Source organism: Lepidochelys kempii, chromosome 11, assembly GCF_965140285.1.
Source record: "Lepidochelys kempii isolate rLepKem1 chromosome 11, rLepKem1.hap1, whole genome shotgun sequence".
Classification (NCBI taxonomy): Eukaryota; Metazoa; Chordata; order Testudines; family Cheloniidae; genus Lepidochelys; species Lepidochelys kempii.
Window position 1 is genome coordinate 916,781 of NC_136390.1, and position 23,283 is coordinate 940,063.

A 23,283-nucleotide genomic window follows, 5' to 3' on the forward strand; every position below is an offset into this window, starting at 1 on the left:
CACCCGGAGGGTCCCCGCGGGCAGCCAGGGGGAGGGGGTCAGGCCCCACGGCAGAGGGGCCGCCAGCCAGCTCTCACCTGTGGGAGGCGGTGGCCGGGCGCGGCTCCTCCACGTACAGCTCGGCCGAGCACTCCGCCTGGCCTTGCTCGTTGGCGGCACAGACCCCGTACTGCCCCTCGTCCTCGCTGTCCACATGCGCGATGACCAGCGACTGCAGCCCCCGCTCCCGCTGCAGCCGCACGTTCTCGCCTTCCTCCACCGGCTGGCCTGGAGCGGAGGGCAGAGAAATCCCCGTCAGCGCCCCCACGCCCCGGGGAGGGGAGGACTGGAGAAGGGGCAGAGGTCCGGCAGCCAGCTGCAGCCAGGGACAGCCCAGGGTGCCCAGCCCACCGGAAAGGGTGACTCCCAGCCAGAGCGGAGCCGGGAGCAGGGCGGGGGCGCCCGGGGCACAGCCAGGGTGGGAGGGTTGCTACCAAAGTGGGTCCAGGTGACGGTGGGCGTGGGGGTGCCGCTGATCTTGCAGTCGAAGCGCGCCGTCCGTCCCTTCACCACCGCCAGGTCCTCCAGCTTGCGGGTGAAGAGCGGCTGGATCGACGGGCGCACGGTCAGCCGGGCGCTGCAGGTCAGCTCCTCTGCAAGGCAGGACAGGGCAGGCCGTGAGCATCAGCCCAGACGCAGAAGGGGCGAGGGGCCGTGTGCCGGGCCGACGGACGTGTGTGGGAGGGGGCCCGCATGGCAGGGCGTGTGCTGCGTGTTGGGGGGAGGGGCTGCGGGGGTCTTGGGGGGATGCTTTGAGCCTGGGGGATCCTGCAGCAGCACCCAGTTCAGGAGGGGCTCAGGGCTCCCCTTGCCCCCGGGGCCTGAAACCAGGAGCCACTGGATGGGCTCAGTGCATGTTCTCCACTCCATGGGGGAGTGGTGGCTGGGGTGGGGGGGCTGGCTGCTGGGGGGCAGTGGCTGAGGTGCGGGGGTTAGTGGCTATGGGGCAGAGGCTGAGGTGGGGGGGCTGGTTGCTGGGGGGTTAGTGGCTGAGGTGCGGGGGTTAGTGGTTATGGGGCAGAGGCTGAGGTGGGGGGTCTGGCTGCTGAGGGGTTAGTGGCTGAGGTGTGGGGGTTAGTGGCTATGGGGCAGAGGCTGAGGTGGGGGGGCTGGTTGCTGGGGGGTTAGTGGCTGAGGTGCGGGGGTTAGTGGTTATGGGGCAGAGGCTGAGGTGGGGGGTCTGGCTGCTGAGGGGTTAGTGGCTGAGGTGCGGGGGTTAGTGGTTATGGGGCAGAGGCTGAGGTGGGGGGGCTGGTTGCTGGGGGGTTAGTGGCTGAGGTGCGGGGGTTAGTGGTTATGGGGCAGAGGCTGAGGTGGGGGGTCTGGCTGCTGAGGGGTTAGTGGCTGAGGTGTGGGGGTTAGTGGCTATGGGGCAGAGGCTGAGGTGGGGGGGCTGGTTGCTGGGGGGTTAGTGGCTGAGATGTGGGGGTTAGTGGCTATGGGGCAGAGGCTGAGGTGGGGGGGCTGGTTGCTGGGGGGTTAGTGGCTGAGATGTGGGGGTTAGTGGTTATGGGGCAGAGGCTGAGGTGGGGGGTCTGGCTGCTGAGGGGTTAGTGGCTGAGGTGTGGGGGTTAGTGGTTATGGGGCAGAGGCTGAGGTGCGGGGTCTGGCTGCTGAGGGGTTAGTGGCTGAGGTGTGGGGGTTAGTGGCTATGGGGCAGAGGCTGAGGTGGGGGGGCTGGTTGCTGGGGGGTTAGTGGCTGAGATGTGGGGGTTAGTGGCTATGGGGCAGAGGCTGAGGTGGGGGGGCTGGTTGCTGGGGGGTTAGTGGCTGAGGTGCGGGGGTTAGTGGTTATGGGGCAGAGGCTGAGGTGGGGGGTCTGGCTGCTGAGGGGTTAGTGGCTGAGGTGTGGGGGTTAGTGGCTATGGGGCAGAGGCTGAGGTGGGGGGGCTGGTTGCTGGGGGGTTAGTGGCTGAGGTGTGGGGGTTAGTGGCTATGGGGCAGAGGCTGAGGTGGGGGGGCTGGTTGCTGGGGGGTTAGTGGCTGAGATGTGGGGGTTAGTGGCTATGGGGCAGAGGCTGAGGTGGGGGGGCTGGTTGCTGGGGGGTTAGTGGCTGAGGTGCAGGGGTTAGTGGCTATGGGGCAGAGGCTGAGGTGGGGGGGCTGGCTGCTGAGGGGTTAGTGGCTGAGGTGTGGGGGTTAGTGGCTATGGGGCAGAGGCTGAGGTGGGGGGGCTGGTTGCTGGGGGGTTAGTGGCTGAGATGTGGGGGTTAGTGGCTATGGGGCAGAGGCTGAGGTGGGGGGGCTGGTTGCTGGGGGGCAGTGGCTGAGGTGGGGGGATTATTAGAATCAATTTGCACTAATTGTATCTGGGCCCCATCCCAGCAGAGGGAACGAAATCTCTGGGCTGAGAGCTATGGCCGCTGAGAGTTATGGCCACAGCCCTTTCCAGACCATGGATCACCCCATGCCCTTAGCCACGAAGGGCTGGCTGGGCCCTCGCTAGCCCTGTGGCCCATTCCTGCGCGGAGGCAGGGCTCTGTATTCCCTCGCCCAGCCCTGGCCGACGAGCGTCCGGCCTGCTCCCAAACCCTCCGATGACGGAGCCTCCACGGCCCCCCGGGCTTAACCGCCCTGAGAGCGAGGAAGATTTTCCCAATGTCCAGCCTGAGCTGGCCTGGCTGCAATTTAACCCCTGGCTCCTGGTCCTGTGCTCAGCGGCTGAGGAGAACAATTTATCACCCTCCTTTTTATAACGGCTTTTTATGGACTTGGAAACTGCTCTCGGGTCCCCGGGTCCCCCCCTCGGACTCTCCTCTCCAGACTCAACAAACCCACGTTTTTCAATCTAGATCTTCCAGCATTTTTGTTGCTCTTCTCTGGACTTGCTCCACTTTGTCCACGTCTTTCCTGCAATGTGGCGCCCAGAACTGGACGTAAGACTCCACTTGAGGCCTAATCAGCGCGGAGCAGAGCGGAAGAATTACGGCTCGTGTCCGGCTTACGACACTCATAGAATCATAGAATATCAGGGTTGGAAGGGACCCCAGAAGGTCATCTAGCCCAACCCCCTGCTTGAAGCAGGACCAATTCCCAGTTAAATCATCCCAGCCAGGGCTTTGTCAAGCCTGACCTTAAAAACCTCAAAGGAAGGAGATTCAACCACCTCCCTAGGTAACCCATTCCAGTGTTTCACCACCCTCTTAGTGAAAAAGTTTTTCCTAATATCCAATCTAAACCTCCCCCACTGCAACTTGAGACCATTACTCCTCGTCCTGTCCTCTTCCACCACTGAGAATAGTCTAGAACCATCCTCTCTGGAACCACCTCTCAGGTAGTTGAAAGCAGCTATCAAATCCCCCCTCATTCTTCTCTTCTGCAGACTAAACAATCCCAGCTCCCTCAGCCTCTCCTCATAACTCATGTGTTCCAGTCCCCTAATCATTTTTGTTGCCCTTCGCTGGACTCTCTCCAATTTATCCACATCCTTCTTGTAGTGTGGGGCCCAAAACTGGACACAGTACTCCAGATGAGGCCTCACCCATGTCGAATAGAGGGGAACGATCACGTCCCTCGATCTGCTCGCTATGCCCCTACTTATACATCCCAAAATGCCATTGGCCTTCTTGGCAACAAGGGCACACTGCTGACTCATATCCAGCTTCTCGTCCACTGTAACCCCTAGGTCCTTTTCCGCAGAACTGCTGCCTAGCCATTCGGTCCCTAGTCTGTAGCTGTGCATTGGGTTCTTCCGTCCTAAGTGCAGGACCCTGCACTTATCCTTATTGAACCTCATCAGATTTCTTTTGGCCCAATCCTCCAATTTGTCTAGATCCCTCTGTATCCTATCCCTCCTCTCCAGCGTATCTACCACTCCTCCCAGTTTAGTATCATCCGCAAATTTGCTGAGAGTGCAATCCACACCATCCTCCAGATCATTTATGAAGATATTGAACAAAACCGGCCCCAGGACCGACCCCTGGGGCACTCCACTTGACACCAGCTGCCAACTAGACATGGAGCCATTGATCACTACCCGTTGAGCCCGACAATCTAGCCAACTTTCTACCCACCTTATAGTGCATTCATCCAGCCCATACTTCTTTAACTTGCTGACAAGAATACTGTGGGAGACCGTGTCAAAAGCTTTGCTAAAGTCAAGAAACAATACATCCACTGCTTTCCCTTCATCCACAGAACCAGTAATCTCATCATAGAAGGCGATTAGATTAGTCAGGCATGACCTTCCCTTGGTGAATCCATGCTGACTGTTCCTGATCACTTTCCTCTCATGTAAGTGCTTCAGGATTGATTCTTTGAGGACCTGCTCCATGATTTTTCCGGGGATTAGCATGATTTCTCCTGCTAATACAGCCCAGAGTGACGCATGCTTTTTTTGCAACAGAGTTACACTGTTGACTCATATCTAGCTTGTGGTCGACTCTGACCCCCAGATCCCTTTCCGCAGTGCTCCTTCCTCGGCCGTCATTGCTCATTGTGTGTGTGTCACCGATTGTTCCTTCCCAAGTGGAGGACTTGGCATTTGTCCTTTTTGAATTGAGTTCCCAGAAGTTACCTACTACAGGACAGGCCTAACAAAGAAAATAACAGAACACCACTAGCCGCCACCTTCAGCCCCCAACTAAAACCCCTCCAACGCATTATTAAGGATCTACAACCTATCCTAAAGGATGACCCAACACTCTCACAAATCTTGGGAGACAGGCCAGTCCTTGCCTACAGACAGCCCCCAAAACTGAAGCAAATACTCACCAACAACCACATACCACACAACAGAACCACTAACCCAGGAACTTATCCTTGCAACAAAACCCGTTGCCAATTGTGCCCACATATCTATTCAGGGGACACCATCACAGGGCCTAATAACATCAGCCACCCTATCAAAGGCTCGTTCACCTGCACATCCACCAATGTGATATATGCCATCATGTGCCAGCAATGCCCCTCTGCCATGTACATTGGTCAAACTGGACAGTCTCTACGTAAAAGAATAAATGGACACAAATCAGATGTCAAGAATTCTAACATTCATAAACCAGTCGGAGAACACTTCAATCTCTCTGGTCACGCGATCACAGACATGAAGGTCGCTATCTTAAAACAAAAAAACTTCAAATCCAGACTCCAGCGAGAAACTGCTGAATTGGAATTCATTTGCAAATTGGATACTATTAATTTAGGCTTAAATAGAGACTTGGAGTGGCTAAGTCATTATGCAAGGTAGCCTGTTTCCTCTTGTTTTCCCCCCCCCCCCCCAGATGTTCTGGTTTAACTTGGATTTTAACTTGAAGAGTGGTCAGTTTGGATGAGCTATTACCAGCAGGAGAGTGAGTTTGTGTGTGTATGGGGGTGGGGGGGATGTGAGAACCTGGATTTGTGCAGGAAATAGCCCAACTTGATTGTCATGCACATTGTGTAAAGAGTTGTCACTTTGGATGGGCTGTCACCAGCAGGAGAGTGAATTTGTGTGGGGGGGTGGAGGGTGAGAAAACCTGGATTTGTGCTGGAAATGGCCCACCTGATGATCACTTTAGATAAGCTATTACCAGCAGGACAGTGGGGTGGGAATAGGTATTGTTTCATATTCTCTGTGTATATATAAAGCCTGCTGCAGTTTCCACGATATGCATCGGATGAAGTGAGCTGTAGCTCACGAAAGCTCATGCTCTAATAAATTGGTTAGTCTCTAAGGTGCCACAAGTCCTCCTTTTCTTTTTGCGAATACAGACTAACACGGCTGTTACTCTGAATCCTATTTACTGCAGACCATTTCTCCAGTTTGTCCAGATCATTTTGAATTTCAATCCTATCCCCAAAGCACTTGCAACCCCTCCCAGCTTGGTGTCATCCGCAAACGTTATAAATGTCCTCTCTGTGCCATTATCTACATCACTGATGAAGAGACTGAACAGAACCGGACCCAGAACTGATCCCTGCGGGACCCCACTCGTGATGCCCGTCCAGCCTGACTGTGACCACTGGTAACTACTCTCTGGGAACGGTTTTCCTACCAGTTTTGCACCCACCTTATAGTAGCTCCATCTAGGCTGCGTTTCCCAGTTTGTTTATGAGAAGGTCATGGGGGACAGTGTCAAAAGCCTTACTAAAGTCAAGATAGACCATGTCTACCCCTTCCTCCCATCCACAGGGCTTGTTACCCTGTCAAAGCAAGATATCAGGTTGGTTTGACACGATTTGTTCTTGACAAATCCATGCTGACTGTTACTTATCACCTGGTTATCGTCTAGGTGCTTTCAGATTGTTTGCTTAATGATTTGCTCCATTAACTTTCCAGGTACAGAAGTTAAGGTGACTGGTCTGTAATTCCCCGGGTTGTCCTTATTTCTCTTTTTATAGCTAGGTGCTATATTTGCCCTTTTCCTGTTCTCAGGTATCTCTCCCGTCCTCCAAGAGCTCTCAGAGATAATCGCTAATGGCTCAGAGATCTCTTCCGTCTGTTCCTTTAGTATTCTGGGATGCATTTCATCAGGCCCTGCCAACTTGAAGACATCAAACTTGTCTAATTCTTTTACCTCCTCCTTTTCCTAGCCTCAGATCCTACTTGCCCAATGCTGAAATGCAGCCACCTCCAGGGTGGGAGGCAGCTGCTCTTAGACCATCCGGCCTTTGTGTCAGATGCCCAAGGAACCGGGCCCTGCACCCCTTTGTCCTGAGGCAGAGATGGGGCCCAGGGAAGGACAGGTGTGGGGGGAGGAGTGCCGGGGCCCTTGGCACCCACAGACACACTCAGCTGAGGACGCAGGCCCTTGGACTGCACTGCCCCTTACACGGCCCTAGTGGGGGCTGCTGCCTGCTCTGCTGGGTGACAGCGGGGCAGCTCAGCCCCCCAACACACCCGTGTCCCGACCCCCATCACTGAAGGGAGCAGCAGAGTAGCGGCTGCTCCTGGGAGCCAGGCCAAGCCCTGAGCCTGCCTCAGCACCAGCCCAACTGGCCCCAGGCCTGGGCCACACTCAGCTCCCGGCCCCCAGGAGCAAGGGACAGTGGAAGGGCAGGCCCCGCCCAGGCAGGTCCCTCCCCACAGCATCAGCCTGTAACTGGGGGTGGGGTTCCCAGCAGTCCCTGGCCGGGGCCTAGGGCAGAGATCCCAGAGCTGGGGCCACCCCGGGCCTAGCAGAGGTGCAGTGACTGGCGAGTGGCGCCCAGAGGGTCCCCATGGGCGGTCTGGTCCCTCGGGGCTACCAGGAGGCGGGGCCTGCCGGGCCAGGCACAGGGCGCCCCCCCGGGGCAGTGATGACCCCGCACGCCGGCTGCGGAGCCCCTTACCCTTGGCCGTGCTCAGCTTGCACGTGTAGATGCCGCTGTCGTCCTCGTGCACGGAGGTGAGCAGCAGCTTGCACTTGTGCCCGTCAAAATGCATCTTGCACTTGAGGAGGGCGGGCTGCAGCAGCCGCCCCCGCGAGAGCCAGTCCACGTCCAGGTCCGGCGGGCCCGTCACCAGGCACTCGAAGAGCACCAGCTCCCCAGCCCCGACCGTCACGTCCTGCAGCGGGGTCACCACGGCCAGAGCCTGGCTCGCGGGGTGTGCTGGGGAGAGAGAAACGCACCTGAGCCACTGAACGGCAACGACAGAGGGGGCAGGGAACGGGGGGTGGGCAGTGCCACCCAGGGACACGCAGGGAACGGGGGGTGGGCAGTGCCACCCAGGGACACGCAGGGAACGGGGGGTGGGCAGTGCCACCCAGGGACACGCAGGGAATGGGGGGTGGGCAGGGCTCCCTGGGACATGCAGGGAATAGGAGAGGGGCAGGGTGCTCGGGAAAGCGGGGGGCAGGACCCTTGGGACATGTTGGGAATGGGGTCAGGGCCCCCCCGGGGACATGCCGGGAGCGGGGGGACAGGCCCCAAAGGGCCCTGTGGAAGGGGGTGCAGGATGCATGGCACCCCAGGACACTGAGAAGGCGGCAGAGGGCAGAGGATGACAAGTGCAGGAGGATCTGATGGGGTTGGGGCTCTGTGCCTTGAACAAACCACACAGCACTTTACCAAACACACTTTATTAGAGCTACAAAAAAGTCCCAGCCCCCAGCCCCAGCTCCCTGGGGCCGCTCCCCACACTGGGAGCACCCAGGCCTGGGGACCCCTGGGTGCGGCAGTGGGCCCTGCCGGCACAGTGCATTGGGGGAGCCGTTTGTGCTACTTCACAGCCTGGGCCCGATGCTGGCTGGGCAGAGGCTGCCGGGGGTGCTCTCCGGGTAGGGGTGGGGGGCAGTGGGTCTCCTGCCCCTGCCCCCAGGCATGTTTGTTCCCAAGCTGCCCAGTGTCCAGGGTTTCCCCGTCCCTTCTGCCCGGCCCAGGGCTGGCACCGTCTCTGCAGAGAGGCTCCCTGCTCCTTGGCAGTGCTGAAGAGGAGCAGCAGGACACACAGACGTGGACACACGGACAGACTGAGAGACAGACAGCATCACGCAGCCACCACGGCCCGGCTTGCAGACGCTGGGCGCGGCCCAGCTGGGCCTGCAGCGCCCCCTGGCCCCGGCACTGTGCTATGCCCAACTGGCCCCGCCCATGCCCCAAGGCTCCGCCTTGGTTCTGCCTCCCCCGCCGGCCAGCAAGACCCACAGCCGCTAGTCCACGCGTTAGCCTTGGAGCCCAGAGTCCAGGAGGTGGCGGCGGGTCGGGGGCCAGGCCCGGGGCGCCAGGCCCTGCCCCTTGGTCACTCCGTCCCTTTTGGAGCAGAAGGCAAGAACGCAAGGCGAGGTCCGGTGCCTAAGAGGTGGGCGCTAAAGAGCCCCGAGGCCGTGGCTCTGTGGGACGCGCCCCCTTATCGCACTCCCCCTGTGTACAGACAAAAACCGCAGTCAGCAAGCAGCAGGGTTAGTGCAGCCGAGACGGGCACAGGACGCGGGCACAGGACGCGGGCACAGGACGCGGGCACAGGACGCGGGCACACATGACATCCCTGCCTGCAAAGGGGCTGGGCGACTGGGCTGGGGCCTGGCCTGGGACAGCAGGGTTCTCGGCTGCCCCAGCAGGACGGGGGCCCAGGAGCCGCCCCGGGACCCAGCAGGACGGGGGCCCAGGAGCCGCCCTGGAGGTCTGGCAGCCCAGCCCGGCCGTCGGCTCGTAACTAAACTCCACCCCAGCAGGCGTCGACCAGGCTCCGTCTCGCCTGGAGCTGCCCTGTGACCCCCATGCAGGCTGGGAACACCCCAACAGCGTCCGTGCCAGGCGGGAGGCCTGGGCCCAAGCCCTGCTGCTGGGCTCCCGCTGCCCGTTTGCCGTCTGTAAGGGGGCAGCAGCTGGCGTGGCCGGGAGGTGCCAGGTCTCATAGGGATCGGTGGCCACAGCATCCCGCAGGGCGCTGTGGGGGCAGCGAAGGAAACGCACCAGAGCGGCAGGGCCAAGAGCCCCCACCACGCTCAGGCCAGCAAGGCCCAGCGAGCCACGGGCATGGCCCAGGCCACCCTGCGCATGGCAAGGCGCACGGGGACAGGGGGGCCAAACCTGGCTGAGATGGAGCCGCCCAGGTGCTCATGGGCACAGCCCTCCTCCCAGGAGGAGCACCACGAAACTCCTGCAGCAGGGACCAAAGCCCAGGACACCAGGCACCCTGGCACTACAGTGCAGGCAGGGACTGAGGGAACCAGCAGAACCGTACAGGGGAGCCAGGGCTGGGACAGGAGGGGGCTGCGGGTCAGGAGTGAGGGGCACCGGCAGAGCTGGGGGGAGCCAGGGCTGGGACAGGAGGGGGCTGCGGGTCGGCAGTGAGGGGCACCGGCAGAGCTGGGGGGAGCCAGGGCTGGGACAGGAGGGGGTTGTGGGGTCGGGATTGAGGGGCACCGGCAGAGCTGGGGGGAGCCAGGGCTGGGACAGGAGGGGGCTGCGGGTCGGCAGTGAGGGGCACCGGCAGAGCTGGGGGGAGCCAGGGCTGGGACAGGAGGGGGCTGCGGGTCGGCAGTGAGGGGCACAGGCAGGGCTGTGGATGGGGAGCCCAGGGCTGGGACAGGAGGGGGCTGCGGGTCAGGAGTGAGGGGCACCGGCAGAGCTGGGGGGAGCCAGGGCTGGGACAGGAGGGGGTTGTGGGGTCGGGATTGAGGGGCACAGGCAGGGCTGTGGATGGGGAGCCCAGGGCTGGGACAGGAGGGGGCTGCGGGTCAGGAGTGAGGGGCACCGGCAGAGCTGGGGGGAGCCAGGGCTGGGACAGGAGGGGGCTGCGGGTCAGGAGTGAGGGGCACCGGCAGAGCTGGGGGGAGCCCAGGGCTGGGACAGGAGGGGGCTGTGGGGTCGGGATTGAGGGGCACCGGCAGAGCTGGGGGGAGCCCAGGGCTGGCACAGGAGGGGGCTGTGGGGTCGGGATTGAGGGGCATAGGCAGGGCTGTGGATGGGGAGCCCAGGGCTGGGACAGGAAGGGGCTGCGGATCAGGAGTGAGGGGCACCGGCAGAGCTGGGGGGAGCCCAGGGCTGGGACAGGAAGGGGCTGCGGATCAGGAGTGAGGGGCACCGGCAGAGCTGGGGGGAGCCTAGGGCTGGGACAGGAGGGGGCTGTGGGGTCCGGATTGAGGGGCACAGGCAGGGCTGTGGATGGGGAGCCCAGGGCTGGGGTTACAGGGGGCTGCGGGTCAGGAGTGAGGGGCACCGGCAGAGCTGGGGGGCAGGGCTGGGCTGGGGCAGAACGGTGGGAATAGGGGTCAGGACAGATCTGACTTTTCTCTCGGTTCTCCAGAGCAGTTTCTCCACCGGCAATGGGATCCAACGCTCCAGCCCCCGCGAGCCTCCAGTGACCCCCCCGCCCCGCCAGCGTCTGGGGCCACGCTGGGGATGGGCGCGTGGACCAGTCGCTGGGCCCAGGCTCCAGCCCCTTCAGGGCCGGGGCCACTGCAGAGCCGGGCAGCCGTGCCTCACCCTGTCCTGGGAGCAGCTCCTCTCGGGGGGCCCCCCCGGCCTCCCGCAGCCCAGCGAGCAGGGGCGCGGCCAGGCCCGGGCGTTACCTCGGACCTGCAGCTTGGCCTCGCACTGCTTGGTGCCGTACTCGTTGATGGCTTTGCAGGCGTAGAAGCCGGCGTCCGCGCGCTCAGCCGCCAGGATGTGCAGGGTGGAGGTGCCGCCCGCCCCCTCCACCACGGAGAGCCGACGCCCCAGCTTCACCGGCTGCCGGTTCCTCAGCCTGCGGGGGGGCACAGTCAGAGCCTGCCCCCACCTGGTGGGAGCCAGCTCCCATGCTGCCCGCGGGCGCGTCCCACCTGGCACTGGCCGAACCCAGGGCTCTCACCCGCCTCCTGCCTCACCAGCCCCAAACCCGGCCTCTGCTCCTGCCCTGGGGCCGGATGGGAGCCGGGGACCCTAGAGGAGACAGGTCCTGTGCCCCATTCCCTGGCCCCCCTGAGCCAGCCAGCCCCTGCCCTGTGCCCCATTCCCTGGGCCCCCTGAGCCAGCCAGCCCCTGCCCTGTGCCCCATTCCCTGGGCCCCCTGAGCCAGCCAGCCCCTGCCCTGTGCCCCATTCCCTGGGCCCCCTGAGCCAGCCAGCCCCTGCCCTGTGCCCCATTCCCTGGGCCCCCTGAGCCAGCCAGCCCCTGCCCTGTGCCCCATTCCCTGGGCCCCCTGAGCCAGCCAGCCCCTGCCCTGTGCCCCATTCCCTGGCCCCCCTGAGCCAGCCAGCCCCTGCCCTGTGCCCCATTCCCTGGGCCCCCTGAGCCAGCCAGCCCCTGCCCTGTGCCCCATTCCCTGGGCCCCCTGAGCCAGCCAGCCCCTGCCCTGTGCCCCATTCCCTGGGCCCCCTGAGCCAGCCAGCCCCTGCCCTGTGCCCCATTCCCTGGCCCCCCTGAGCCAGCCAGCCCCTGCCCTGTGCCCCATTCCCTGGGCCCCCTGAGCCAGCCAGCCCCTGCCCTGGGGCCGGGTGGGAGCCAGAGCCCCCTAGAGGGAACAGGCCCCATGTCCCATTTCCCACCCCCCTGAGCCAGCCCACCCCAGCCCCGTGCCCCATTCCCATTCAGGCTGTTGCCATCCCGTTGCAGGAGCGTTCCTGCAGTAACACGAACAGCACCAGGGCCCAGGACTCCCTCCCATGGCCGGGGAGCCCGCGCTGGAGGACTCACCAGTAGATGATGGGTTTGGGTTCGCCCCGGACCCGGGTGCTCATGCTGACGTCCTGCCCCTCCAGCACTGACTGGTCACTCAGAGCCAGCTGGGGTGGGAAGCACATGAGAGCAGGGGGTCAGACAGCGAGCGCCAAGCCGCCCGCGGGGACCAGAGCAGGGAGTGAGGGTCACCCCAGCACGGCAAGACCAGCCAACAGGAGGAGGTGCCCAAGGTGGGAGCTGCTGTCACAGAGCCCCATGGGGCAGGGGCTTGTGGGCCTCACGATGCCCCGGCAGACACCCCAATGCTAGTCAGGGCAGCCCAGGCTGTGTCCAGGCTCCAGGAGAGGCAAACCCCTGCCCAGTAACCCCGGGGCACCAGGACCTGGCGGCAGACAGGAAGGGCCCCCCCACCCCAGGACCCACCCCCTCACCTCAAAGGTGGGGGCAGCCTTGAAGTTGGTCTCCACGGGGCTGCAGGATGCGCCAAGGTTGACTTTGTGCTGCAGCTTCCCAGCCAGCCAGTGCTGGGGGGTCCCGGACGCTGGGAATTCCTCCAGGGGGCTCAGGTACTCCTCGTCCGACGTGATGGGGCTGGCCAGGGCCAGGGGGGGCAGCAGGGGCCCCTGGCTCTCCGCAGGGGGCGCTGGCTCAGGAGAGAGCAGGTAGTAAGGCTGGTTAAGGGTGCCAGGTTGTGACGAAGTGGGACTGTTCTTAATGTTTCCTCTGAATAGTGTGGGGGTGCCTCAGTTTCCCCTAGGCAGTTCTTAAGTATCTAGGGGGTGGGGTAAGGGTGTATGACCATTGCAGAGCCCTGGAGAGCAGGTGTGTGCAGGGGTCTGGACACAGAGAATGGCCGACACCCTGTTTCCTGGCCACTGATGGCCTGGGCCCTTCCCCCCTGCAAGGTGAGAGCTGAAGGGTTGGAGAACAAAGGAATCCGGTGCCCAGGAAAGGGACAAAGCCCAGAGGAGGAGGGGCTGGAGGGAGTTTCAGTTTGGGGCTGGCTGGGACATGGAGTGAAGGGCAGACGTGGTTGTCTGGCTCACTGCCCCCCAAAATGGACCCAGCTGAGGGGTCCTGTTCTCTGCACCTGCAAGCTCTGTGTTAGACCATGTTCCTGTCCTCTAATAAATCCGATGAGGTGAGCCGTAGCTCACGAAAGCTCATGCTCAAATAAATTGGTTAGTCTCTAAGGTGCCACAACTCCTCCTGTTCTTTTTGTGTGTCCTGCAGACAGGCTGCTCCCAGAGAGGAGACTTCCGCAGAGTCGTAGGGAGCAGTTCCAGAGCATCGCCCCGGGATGCCGTGACACAGGTCCCCTGGCCATGGCAAGCCCCTGGCTGGGATGGCAGCACCGGGCGACGTCCCATGGGACCGGACGGGCAGCGAGGGCACCCAGGGTGGCAGCACGCACAGGGCAGAGCAGCCAGGGCTCCGACAAGGCGGGCACAGTGCAGCTCTATCATTCCCCACCCCCCCGCCCCGTCTTCCCTCAGACCCCAGGCCGGGGCAAGCACTGGGGGAGGGTGTGACGAAGTGGGACTGTTCTTAATGGTTCCTCTGAATAGTGTGGGGGTGCCTCAGTTTCTCCCATGCAGTTCTTAAGTCTCTAGGGGGTGGGGTAAGGGTGTATGATCCTTGCAGAGCCCTAGAGGGCCGGTGTGTGCAGGAGTCTGGACACAGAGAATGGCCGACACCCTGTTTCCTGGCCACTGATGGCCTGGGCCCTTCCCCCCTGCAAGGTGAGAGCTAAAGGGCTGGAGAACAAAGGAGTCAGGTGACCTCCTGACCCGGGAAAGGGACAAAGCCCAGAGGAGGAGGGGCTGGAGGGAGTTTCAGTTTTGGGGCTGGCTGGGACATGGAGTGAAGGGCAGTCGTGGTTGTCTGGCTCACGGCCCCCCAAAATGGACCCGGCTGAGGGGTCCTGTTCTCTGCACCTACAGGCTCTGTGTTAGACCATGTTCCTGTTGCCAGTAAAACAGAGGTTTATTAGACGACAGGAACATGGTCTAAAACAGAGCTTGCAGGTGCAGAGAACGGGACCCCTCAGCTGGGTCCATTCTGGGGGGCAGTGAGCCAGACAACCACGTCTGCCCTTCACTCCATGTCCCAGCCAGCCCCCAACTGACTCCCCCTCCAGCCCCTCCTCCTCTGGGCTTTGTCCCCTTCCCAGGCCAGGAGGGCACCTGATTCCTTTGTTCTCCAACCCTTTAGCTCTCACCTTGCAGGGGGGAAGGGCCCAGGCCATCAGTGACCAGGAAACAGGGTGTCGGCCATTCTCTGTGTCCAGACCCCTGCACACACCTGCCCTCTAGGGCTCTGCAACTATCATACACCCTTATCCCACCCCCTAGATACTTAAGAACTGCATGGGAGAAACTGAGGCACCCCCACACTATTCAGAGGAACCATTAAGAACAGTCCCACTTCGTCACAGAGGGTCTCCCCCTGACACCCCAGCCTGAGACGAGGGGAAGGATGGGACCTTGCAGCACCCCCGTGGGAGCCCCCCGGCCAATCCCTTTCAGAGCCCAGGCCGCTGGGGCCGGAGCCTGTGGGCGAGTGCGGGGAGGAGGCCAGGCGGACGATAAGGGGTTGAGATAGGGGGACAGGCTGGCTCACGAGGCAGCCGCCGTCCGTCCGCCTGGCTCTCCAGGGCTGAAGGTGACATTGGCAGCCGCACTCACGCTCCAGCCTCGGGGTCCTGCCCCCGTGGACCCGGGGCTGTGCCGCAGAGGGGAACAGGAGCCCGAGCAGTGTGCAGGCCGGTGACCCCGGGGCAGGGACCTGGGGCTCGGCTCCCAAGGATGCAGGGGGCAGCAGATGCTGCTGACGAGATGGCCAGCAAGGAGCCCCCGGGCACTCCCGCTAGGCAAGGCTCCCACCCCTCCATCTGGGCTTGCCCGGGGCGGTTGCACAGAGGCAGGCATGGCGGGATGCCGAGGGGCAGGGGCTGAGCATCGCCTGTCCACGGGCACAGGGACCCAGCACGCTGCCTGCAAGGGCGGCCCAGAGACAGTGCAGCAGACCCATCCCCGCCACTCGTGTGCCAGGGAGCCCTGGTCAGATACCAGGGTAACAGGCTCATGCACCCACCCCATGGGACAGGCCACATGCCCGTTGTTCTGGGTGGGGATGAGAGATCCAAGGGTGCCAGGCTGCCCTGCCCCCCCACAGCAGAGGGCCCCCCACGTGCTCAACCCCCTGCCCCCAGAGGCTAGTACACAGGGGGCTAATCGCTGCCCTCCCTTTAGTAGCACAGGGCAAGGGGGAGCAGGCAGCCCAGGCCGGAGGGGGCACCAGCTGCAGGAACAGTGGCCCAGGTGTGTCCCCACCCCCACAGAGAGAGGCCGGGGGTGCCCAGCCCAGGGCCTAGGGTCTCTGTGGCCTGGAAACCAGCCTCTGGGAGTGGGGCTAGGACCCAGTGCAGAAACACCCCTTGGGAAACGGCCAGAACCCCAAACGTCATGGACACTCAGGGGTCAACACTGGGGTGGGCAGAGGGGGCCTGCGGGGAGTTGGGGGCAGGTAGCTGGGCACAGCCCGCTGCGGGCAGACGGCGTCGGGGGGGTTGGGGGCAGGAATCCAGGCACACCCGGTGCGGGCAGAGAGTCCGGAGGGGGAGATGGGAGCAGGGAGCCAGGCACAGCCCGGGGGCGGGCAGAGGGGATCTGGGGGGAGGGGTTGGGGGCAGGGCACACCCAGTGCGGGCAGAGGGTCGGGAGGGGTTGGGGGCAGGGAGCCGGGAACTCCCGGGGCGGGCAGAGGGGATCGGGGGGGAGGTTGGGGGCAGGGAGCCGGGCACCCCCGGGGCGGGAAGAGGGGATCGGGGGGGTTGGGGGCAGGGAGCCGGGCACCCCCGGGGCGGGCAGAGGGGATCGGGGGGGGGTTGGGGGCAGGGAGCCGGGCACCCCCGGGGCGGGCAGAGGGGATCGGGGGGGGTTGGGGGCAGGGAGCCGGGCACCCCCGGGGTGGGCAGAGGGGATCAGGGGGGGTTGGGGGCAAGGAGCCGGGCACCCCTGGGGCGGGCAGAGGGGATCGGGGGGGGGTTGGGGGCAGGGAGCTGGGCACCCCCGGGGCGGGCAGAGGGGATCGGGGGGGGTTGGGGGCAGGGAGCCGGGCACACCCGGGGTGGGCAGAGGGGATGGGGGGGGGTTGGGGGCAGGGAGCCGGGCACACCCGGGGTGGGCAGAGGGGATGGGGGGGGGTTGGGGGCAGGGAGCCGGGCACCCCCGGGGCGGGCAGGGGGGGGGACACGCCATGGGACACGCCCCGTGCCCGGGAGGGGCCGCCCGGCTGCGTCCCCAGCGCCCCCGCCCGGCCCGGCCCGGCCCGGCTCGGCTCGGCTCTGCGGAGCCCCAGCGCCCGCGGGCCGCGCCGCGACTCACCCGGGGCGGCGGGCGGCTCCATCCCCGCAGGGCGCCCGCCCGGCAGCGTGAGACCGCGACCCGCCGGGGCCGGGCTGGGCTGGGCTGGGCCCCGCCCCCCGAGCCCCCCAGGCAGGCGGGGCGAGCCCCGGGCAGGGTAGGGTCCGGGTCCGGGTCCGACGCCGCGGGGATGGGCGCAGCCAGGCCCCGCTCTCTGCTGGCCCCGCCCCGGAGACGCTACTCCAGGCTGCAGCCGCCGCCCGCCTCCCTCCCCCCGGCCCTGGGTCTGATGGGAGCCGGTGCCCCCCCGCTCTGGGGCCCGCCCCCCCGCTCTGGGGCCCGCAGCCCCGAGGAGGGTCCATTTCGGTGCCCTCAGCCCAGCGTGGAGCCCGGTTCTGCCCGGCCAGGCGCTGCCCCCCTGTCCTGCGCCCCCAGCACCAGTCCTGGACGCTGGCAAGGCCCCTTCCCCGGCAGGATGGACCAGGGCTGGGCCCCTCGGCCCGCTGTGGTGCCCCCCTGCCCCCTCCGGGCCACGGCGGTGCGGCCAGCCCACGGCAGCGTTCCCGGCCCTTCGCCCCACCAGCCCCGGCTGAAGAGGGCCGGCTCAGGCGCGGGCTGGGTGAACCTCCCGCTGGTGGCTCAGCACCCCAGGGAGCCGCCGGGCCTGGGCTGGGCGGAGGCGGGGGGCAGTTGGGCTCGGCCCCCTGGGGTTCTAGGTAGCCCCTGGCCAGCCAGGATGGCCCATGGGAAGGGCACGCTTGGCAGCCCTGAGGGAGGAGCAGAGGCCCTGGGGTTTCGCCCGGGGGAGCCCGCAGGAGCCCTTGGCCAGGCTCCCGGGGCAGGGCAGGGCCACGTCTCTGGGCCCCCTCCAGGAAAGTCTCCAGGCTGGCGGATCCCTGGGGCTCGTGCTGTACAGGGCGGGGTGCTGAGGAGCAGGGTGGGCCTGCGGGGGCAGTGCCAGGGTGCTGATGGGCACCGCTGGGGACCCACTGGTGCTGGGAGCCCAGGCAGGCAGCAGGACCCTCCGTGCTCCCAGCTGGCCGCACGTCAGCCGCCCGGCTCAGACAGAGCCTTGTAGGGTAAGGGAGCCGGGTGCCTGCCAGCGACAGCCTCCCACCCCCTCACGCTGGCTCTGGCCTGCTGCTCCTCCTCCCCCGGGCTGGGCCGGCCCCACAGGGAGCCACCCCCCCCAAGGCCAGGCCAGGCCCCCCCAGCCCTTACCCGGCTGCACGGTCAGCTTGGCGCTGCAGTACGACTCCCCCGCCTCGTTGGCCGCCGCGACGGTGTACAGGCCAGCGTCAGCCCCCCGGGCGCTCTGCAGCAGCAGGCTATGGCGCTCACCCTCCACTTTGATGGGGCGCCAGGCACTGCCCCTCAGCAGGACGCCATCCTTCCTCCAGGACACTGGGGTGGGAGAGGGCAGGTCACGGGGTGGGGGGAACGGCTGGGTTTCCCGCGGGGGCTGACTCTGACACCATCACTGCCGGGGGGCACTGCCTGTCGTCGTCAGGGCCCCCCCATCACTGCACTGGGGCCCTGCGGGGGCAGCACTGCTCCCCATTATTGCCGGGGGCACGTTGCCCCCCCCAGGTGTAGGCAGAATCCAACCCGCTGCAGTTCCTGTGACTCCTGCCCCCTAGTGGCTGGTTTGGGGATGCGCTGCTGCCCGTGGCCCCGCGCCGGGCACCCCGTCTGTCTGGACATGGCCAGGGAGCTCCACTCCCTCCCCTTCCCCCTTGCGCCCTGCTGCCCACACACATTCCCCTGCACCCCCAGAGGGTCAGCGAGGGCGGCAGGGCTCAGCCCAGCTAGATCCCCAGGCAGCCCCCAGCCCAGATACAGACAGTGGCTGGGACAGAGACTCCGGCCTCCTGGGTTCTGACACTGCCTCGGTGTGACGCTGGCAAGTCCCTTTGCCAGCCGGGGCTTCGTTCCCCTGCCCCAGATCTCAGCGTGGGGCTGCGTGAGGAGCCTCTCCGTCACCTGCTTCCCCGCGGCCCACCCAGCACAGATGGAGTCGTTGCCATTCTCCAGCTGGCATCTCGTGCCGCCGGCGAGGCCTTTCCTCAGACCCGGGCATGGGCCGTGGGGGCATGGGCCGTGGTGTCCCGGCCCGAGGGGCAGCTCCAAAGTGCAGTTGGCCATCACGCAAACATCCCCTCGCCAGGGCTGTGGGAGCCACTGTGGCCCAGTCACCTACAGCCACGCTGCCAGGAGGTGCCCGGGGAGCGCAGGCAGGGCAGCCCTGAGCCCCAGCGGCACGGCCTGCCTGGCAAACCGCGTGCCAGACAGCCCACCCAGAGCTTCGCTCCCGGAAGCAACAGGCCCTGGGTGCTGCGGCGAGCACCTGGCCAGCTGGGTGGCTTCGGCCGGGGTTGGTTGCCCAGTGCCTCGTCCAGGGCCGGATTCCTGTGGCCTATCTGCCATACGCCGGGTGAACGTGTGCTAGTGACCCCCCGCCCCCGGGAGGAAGGGAAGGAAGAATCACGGGGTGGAAGTGACGTGCCCCAGGCCACCCACTGAGTCAGTGTCAGGACGGGGCGAGCGCCCGATTCACCAGTCCCTGCTGACTCTGCCAACCCCAGCCAGCCGGCACGCCACCAGCCCCTCCCGGCCCTGCGCAGGGCTCCGGCAGCCTGCGGCGGCTCACCTTCGGGCATGGGGTTGGCTGTGACGATGCACTTCAGCAGCACCTCTGCGCCCACCATCACCACAGCGTCCCGGATGGGGATCTCGAAGACCGGGGCCTCCAGGGGATCCTCGCCAGCGGAGACGTACGAATCATCGGACGACTCTGAGCAGGGAGAGATCAGCCCGTGGCACTGAGCAGGGACAGGGACAGAGGCTGCGCGGAGGGGGCAGCCATGGGCAGCCCCCAGCCCCCTCCCTCAAGCAGCGATTCGTGCACCAGGGAGGGAGTTCGGCCCACTCCATTGGAAGGGGGAGCGGTACTGGAGTCGGGCTCTGCCCTGGGGTGCAGCCATCTCTGCTCCGAGCTATGCAGGGGAGAGGCGTCTCCTGCTTTGCCCAGCTCTCCCGTTGCACCTTTGGGCTCTGGGGGGACCTGAAACGCCCCTGGACCCCGCCCATCCCCTGCCACGGGGAGCATCCCTGAGCAGCAAGCGGCGGTGGTGCCCGTCTGACAGTGCCACCCTGGCCAAGGCCAGGGAGCGAACCAGGGACCTGCAGAGCTGGGCATGAGCCGCTCCAGCCAAGGAGACGGGCACCCGGGCTGGGGCTAGGGGATCCCTGCTTCAGGGGGGCACCTGGGGGCACACCAGGCACCCTGACTGGGGCTCGGGGATCCCTGCTCCAGGGGGGCACCTGGGGGCACACCGGGCACACGGGCTGGGGCTAGGGGATCCCTGCTCCAGGGGGGGCACTTGGGGGTACACCGGGCACCCAGGCTGGGGCTAGGGGATCTCCGCTCCAGGGGGGCACCTGGGGGCACACCGGGTACCCAGGCTGGGGCTAGGGGATCTCCGCTCCAGGGGGGCACCTGGGGGCACACCGGGCACACGGGTTGGGGCTCGGGGATCCCTGCTCCAGGGGGGGCACTTGGGGGCACACCGGGCACCCAGGCTGGGGCTAGGGGATCCCTGCTCCAGGGGGGGCACCTGGGGGCACACCAGGCACACGGGCTGGGGCTCGGGGATCCCTGCTCCAGGGGGGGCACTTGGGGGCACACCGGGCACCCAGGCTGGGGCTAGGGGATCCCTGCTCCAGGGGGGGCACCTGGGGGCACACCGGGCACACGGGCTGGGGCTCGGGGATCCCTGCTCCAGGGGGGGCACTTGGGGGCACACCGGGCACCCAGGCTGGGGCTAGGGGATCCCTGCTCCAGGGGGGCACCCGGGCTGGGGCTCAGGGATCTCCGCTCCAGGGGGGGCACTTGGGGGTACACCGGGCACCCAGGCTGGGGCTAGGGGATCCCTGCTCCAGGGGGGGCACCTGGGGGCACACCGGGCACACGGGCTGGGGCTCGGGGATCCCTGCTCCAGGGGGGGCACTTGGGGGCACACCGGGCACCCAGGCTGGGGCTAGGGGATCCCTGCTCCAGGGGGGCACCCGGGCTGGGGCTCAGGGATCTCCGCTCCAGGGGGGGCACTTGGGGGTACACCGGGCACCCAGGCTGGGGCTAGGGGATCCCTGCTCCAGGGGGGGCACCTGGGGGCACACCGGGCACACGGGCTGGGGCTAGGGGATCCCTGCTCCAGGGGGGCACCTGGGGGCACGTTGGGCACATGGACTAGCTAGCGGGTCCCACCTGCAGGAGAGGTGGGGATGGCACCAGGCGCCCGGCACCCCCAGCCAGACCCACAGGGCTTTCCGCTGCCAGGGAGACGCCCCCCTCTGGGTGCCCCCACTAAGCCCCCATTAGCAGCAGCCAGATTTATGGGCAGGCAGTTCCTGAGCCAGCCCCAAGAGGGCGCCCCATGCAAGAGAGAGCGGCCCTGGGGAGCCATAGAGCAGGGCAGGAAGAGCAGCCGCAGCAGGGTCCCTGTAGCAGGAAAGAGCCATAGAGAGAGCGTGCGGGGAGAGCGCCCCCTGGTGACGGGGGCAGCTCACTGCAGTGCAGTGAGTCCCAGCTGGGTGCGCTGGGGGCGGGTAGAGGGGTCGTTCCCCCGGGGCTGGCCCACGTGCGTCCAACAAGCTCCCCCGAGCTAACCCCCGGGACCCCCCGCGGCTCGCTGGCCGCCCCCTATGCTGCAGAGCAATGCGCCCCTATGCCGCGCCCAGCACCCCTCCAGGCTGGCCAGTCCCCTCCAGCCCCCCAGCCTGCGGGCAGCGGCCTGGGGCTGTTCCGCGACCCAGAGCAGGGCCGTGCTCCAGCGCCCAGGGGCCTCGGTGCAGTGACATTCCCCGCCTGGCTCGGGGCCCTTCTCCACCCGTCCCAACGAGCGGGCGCGAAGGGCAGCGTTTGCGAGCTCCTGGCAGCACCCGGCCCTGGCAGATGGGAAAAGGGATTGGGGAGGTGACGGAGCGGGCATCTGGGCGCTCAGGGGCAAGTCTGCCCCCCGGCCCCTGCCGCACCCGCTGGGAGCTGCCCTGGCTTCTCAGCCCGGCAGCGTGACCAGGCCACAGGGCACTCCTGGCGGTGGGTTTCCCACGGGATCTGCCCCGCAGCTCCCCACAGCAGGGCTCCCTGGGAGTGTGCAGCTGCAGAGGGGCTGGAGCAAACTGTGCCCTCTCCAGCTGGAAGTCCAGGGGCTGGCCCGGGCTCAGGGCTGCAAAATACTGTGCCCAGACAGGAAGGCCTCAGGATCATGCAAAGCCCAGTGGGCTCATGCGCTGGCCCAGGAGGTCCTTGTGCCACGATGCCAGCCCCGGGGTGTGTGATCCGTGTGCCCGGCATGCAGGGCGCCCGAACCAACTCGGGAAAGGCCAGCGGGAGGCAGCTCTGGGCACACCAGGTGCCCACTGGCCCTTGGGGAGGTGGCTTTCATTGCTGCCCAGGGCACGGGGTGCCAAGGCTCAGTCCCTATTGAGAGCTGTCTGGCCTTTCAGTGCCGGGCACCGGGGCAGAGCAAAGCAGACCTGTCAAGCCAGGAACTAACCGTGCTGCCAAGGGCTCAGAGACGGGAGTTCAGACCAGGATGCAGCCTGCAAGTGGGCCCATGGCCTCAGTGCTCAGGCTGGCAGCTGGGCACAGCTGATGTGCTGGGAAGGAAGGGGGGCAAGGGGCTTCTCCATCTGTCCACCCCCAGCCGCAGGGAGCGGGGCGTTGCCATGGGGCAGAGGAGCATGCTGGGCTGTCAAAGGGGCAGGAGGGAACTGGGTTCCCGGTGTCGTGGAGCCCAGGCAGGGCAGAGCAAGGGACCGACACCTGCTTGGGGAAGCCAGGGCAATGGCCCTGGCAGGCCGGGCTTTGGGGAGTCCTAGCCCTGCTGAGTCTCAGTGTTTGCAGTGACCCACAGGGCTCCCCATGCCCGTCCCATGACTCCCTTCTGGGGAGGGCCCTTAGCCAGAGACTCTGGACCCAGAGATCCCCTCCTGTCCCTGCCCCGGGGAGCCAACCCTCCCCAGCACAGCACCCATCCCATCCCACGGGGCCCCACACCCCTGATTCCTGCCTCCTCCCATGCACCCACAGCACCCCCGGCAGCCCACCCAGCACACAGCTACCCCGCCCCACCTGGCCCTGGCTCTGAACCCCCACACCATGCACCGCCCCCTGCCGACACTCCTGGCATTGCAGCCCTGGGCCCCCTCTCCTGCTCCCTGGGGCGGTTCACTCCCTCCTCCCTGTGCTCACACCCACCCCAGTGAGCCGAGCCCCCAGCCCCTCCCCTGCTCCGCCCACTCAGAGCACAATGGTAAATACCATTCCCAAAGCCCCCGGGGATCCCTGCCATGGGGGTGGGACAGGGCAGCTGTCCAGCATGCCCAGCCCCAGTGCTCTGTCTGCACTGGCCGAGGGCAGGAGCTGAGCCCCCCGGGGCCAGGGCCCCTCGTCCCGGGTGCTGCCCAGACCCAGCCTGGACGGACGTGCCCCACCACACTGGTAACGCTCCCGGCAGCGGGCAGCAGGGCGGGTTGGTGCCCGCCCCGCCCTGCCAAGAGCGTGAGGAGGGGCACGGCAGGGCGCCCTGGGCACAGGCATGGGGAGAAGGCTCAGGCTGGCGTCTGCTCCTGTTGTTAGCCTCTCCAGCTGGCATAGCCGGGGACCCCCAGGCCCCCCGCTCTCCAGCCCTGGCAGGGCCCAGGGGGCAGCCCAAGCAGCCAGACCCCCTGCCTGAGGGACCTGCCCAAGGAGTCGGCGCGGGAGGTGGGAAGTGAACCCGGGATTCCTGTCCCAGCTCTGACCCCAAAGCGCTTGGCTCTCTGGGGGACTCCTGGCCGTATGGGACCGAGTGGGGCTGGCTGGGCC

General features: G+C 65.8%; 1 protein-coding gene across 1 annotated transcript in view; it reads right to left on the reverse strand.

Annotated features, from left to right (window-relative positions):
- Positions 1 to 23,283, reverse strand: part of SPEG (striated muscle enriched protein kinase) — a gene marked incomplete at its 3' end in the record, with an annotated part of 90,789 nt that overhangs the window by 47,999 nt on the left and 19,507 nt on the right. The window contains exons 7-14 of the mRNA XM_078847977.1: positions 19,063 to 19,206; positions 17,634 to 17,816; positions 12,477 to 12,688; positions 12,061 to 12,149; positions 10,956 to 11,131; positions 7,291 to 7,551; positions 474 to 632; positions 78 to 267 (exon numbers count right to left, since the gene is read on the reverse strand). Coding sequence (XP_078704103.1) covers positions 78 to 267; positions 474 to 632; positions 7,291 to 7,551; positions 10,956 to 11,131; positions 12,061 to 12,149; positions 12,477 to 12,688; positions 17,634 to 17,816; positions 19,063 to 19,206 — 1,414 coding nt within the window. The remainder of the gene's footprint in view (positions 1 to 77; positions 268 to 473; positions 633 to 7,290; positions 7,552 to 10,955; positions 11,132 to 12,060; positions 12,150 to 12,476; positions 12,689 to 17,633; positions 17,817 to 19,062; positions 19,207 to 23,283) is intronic.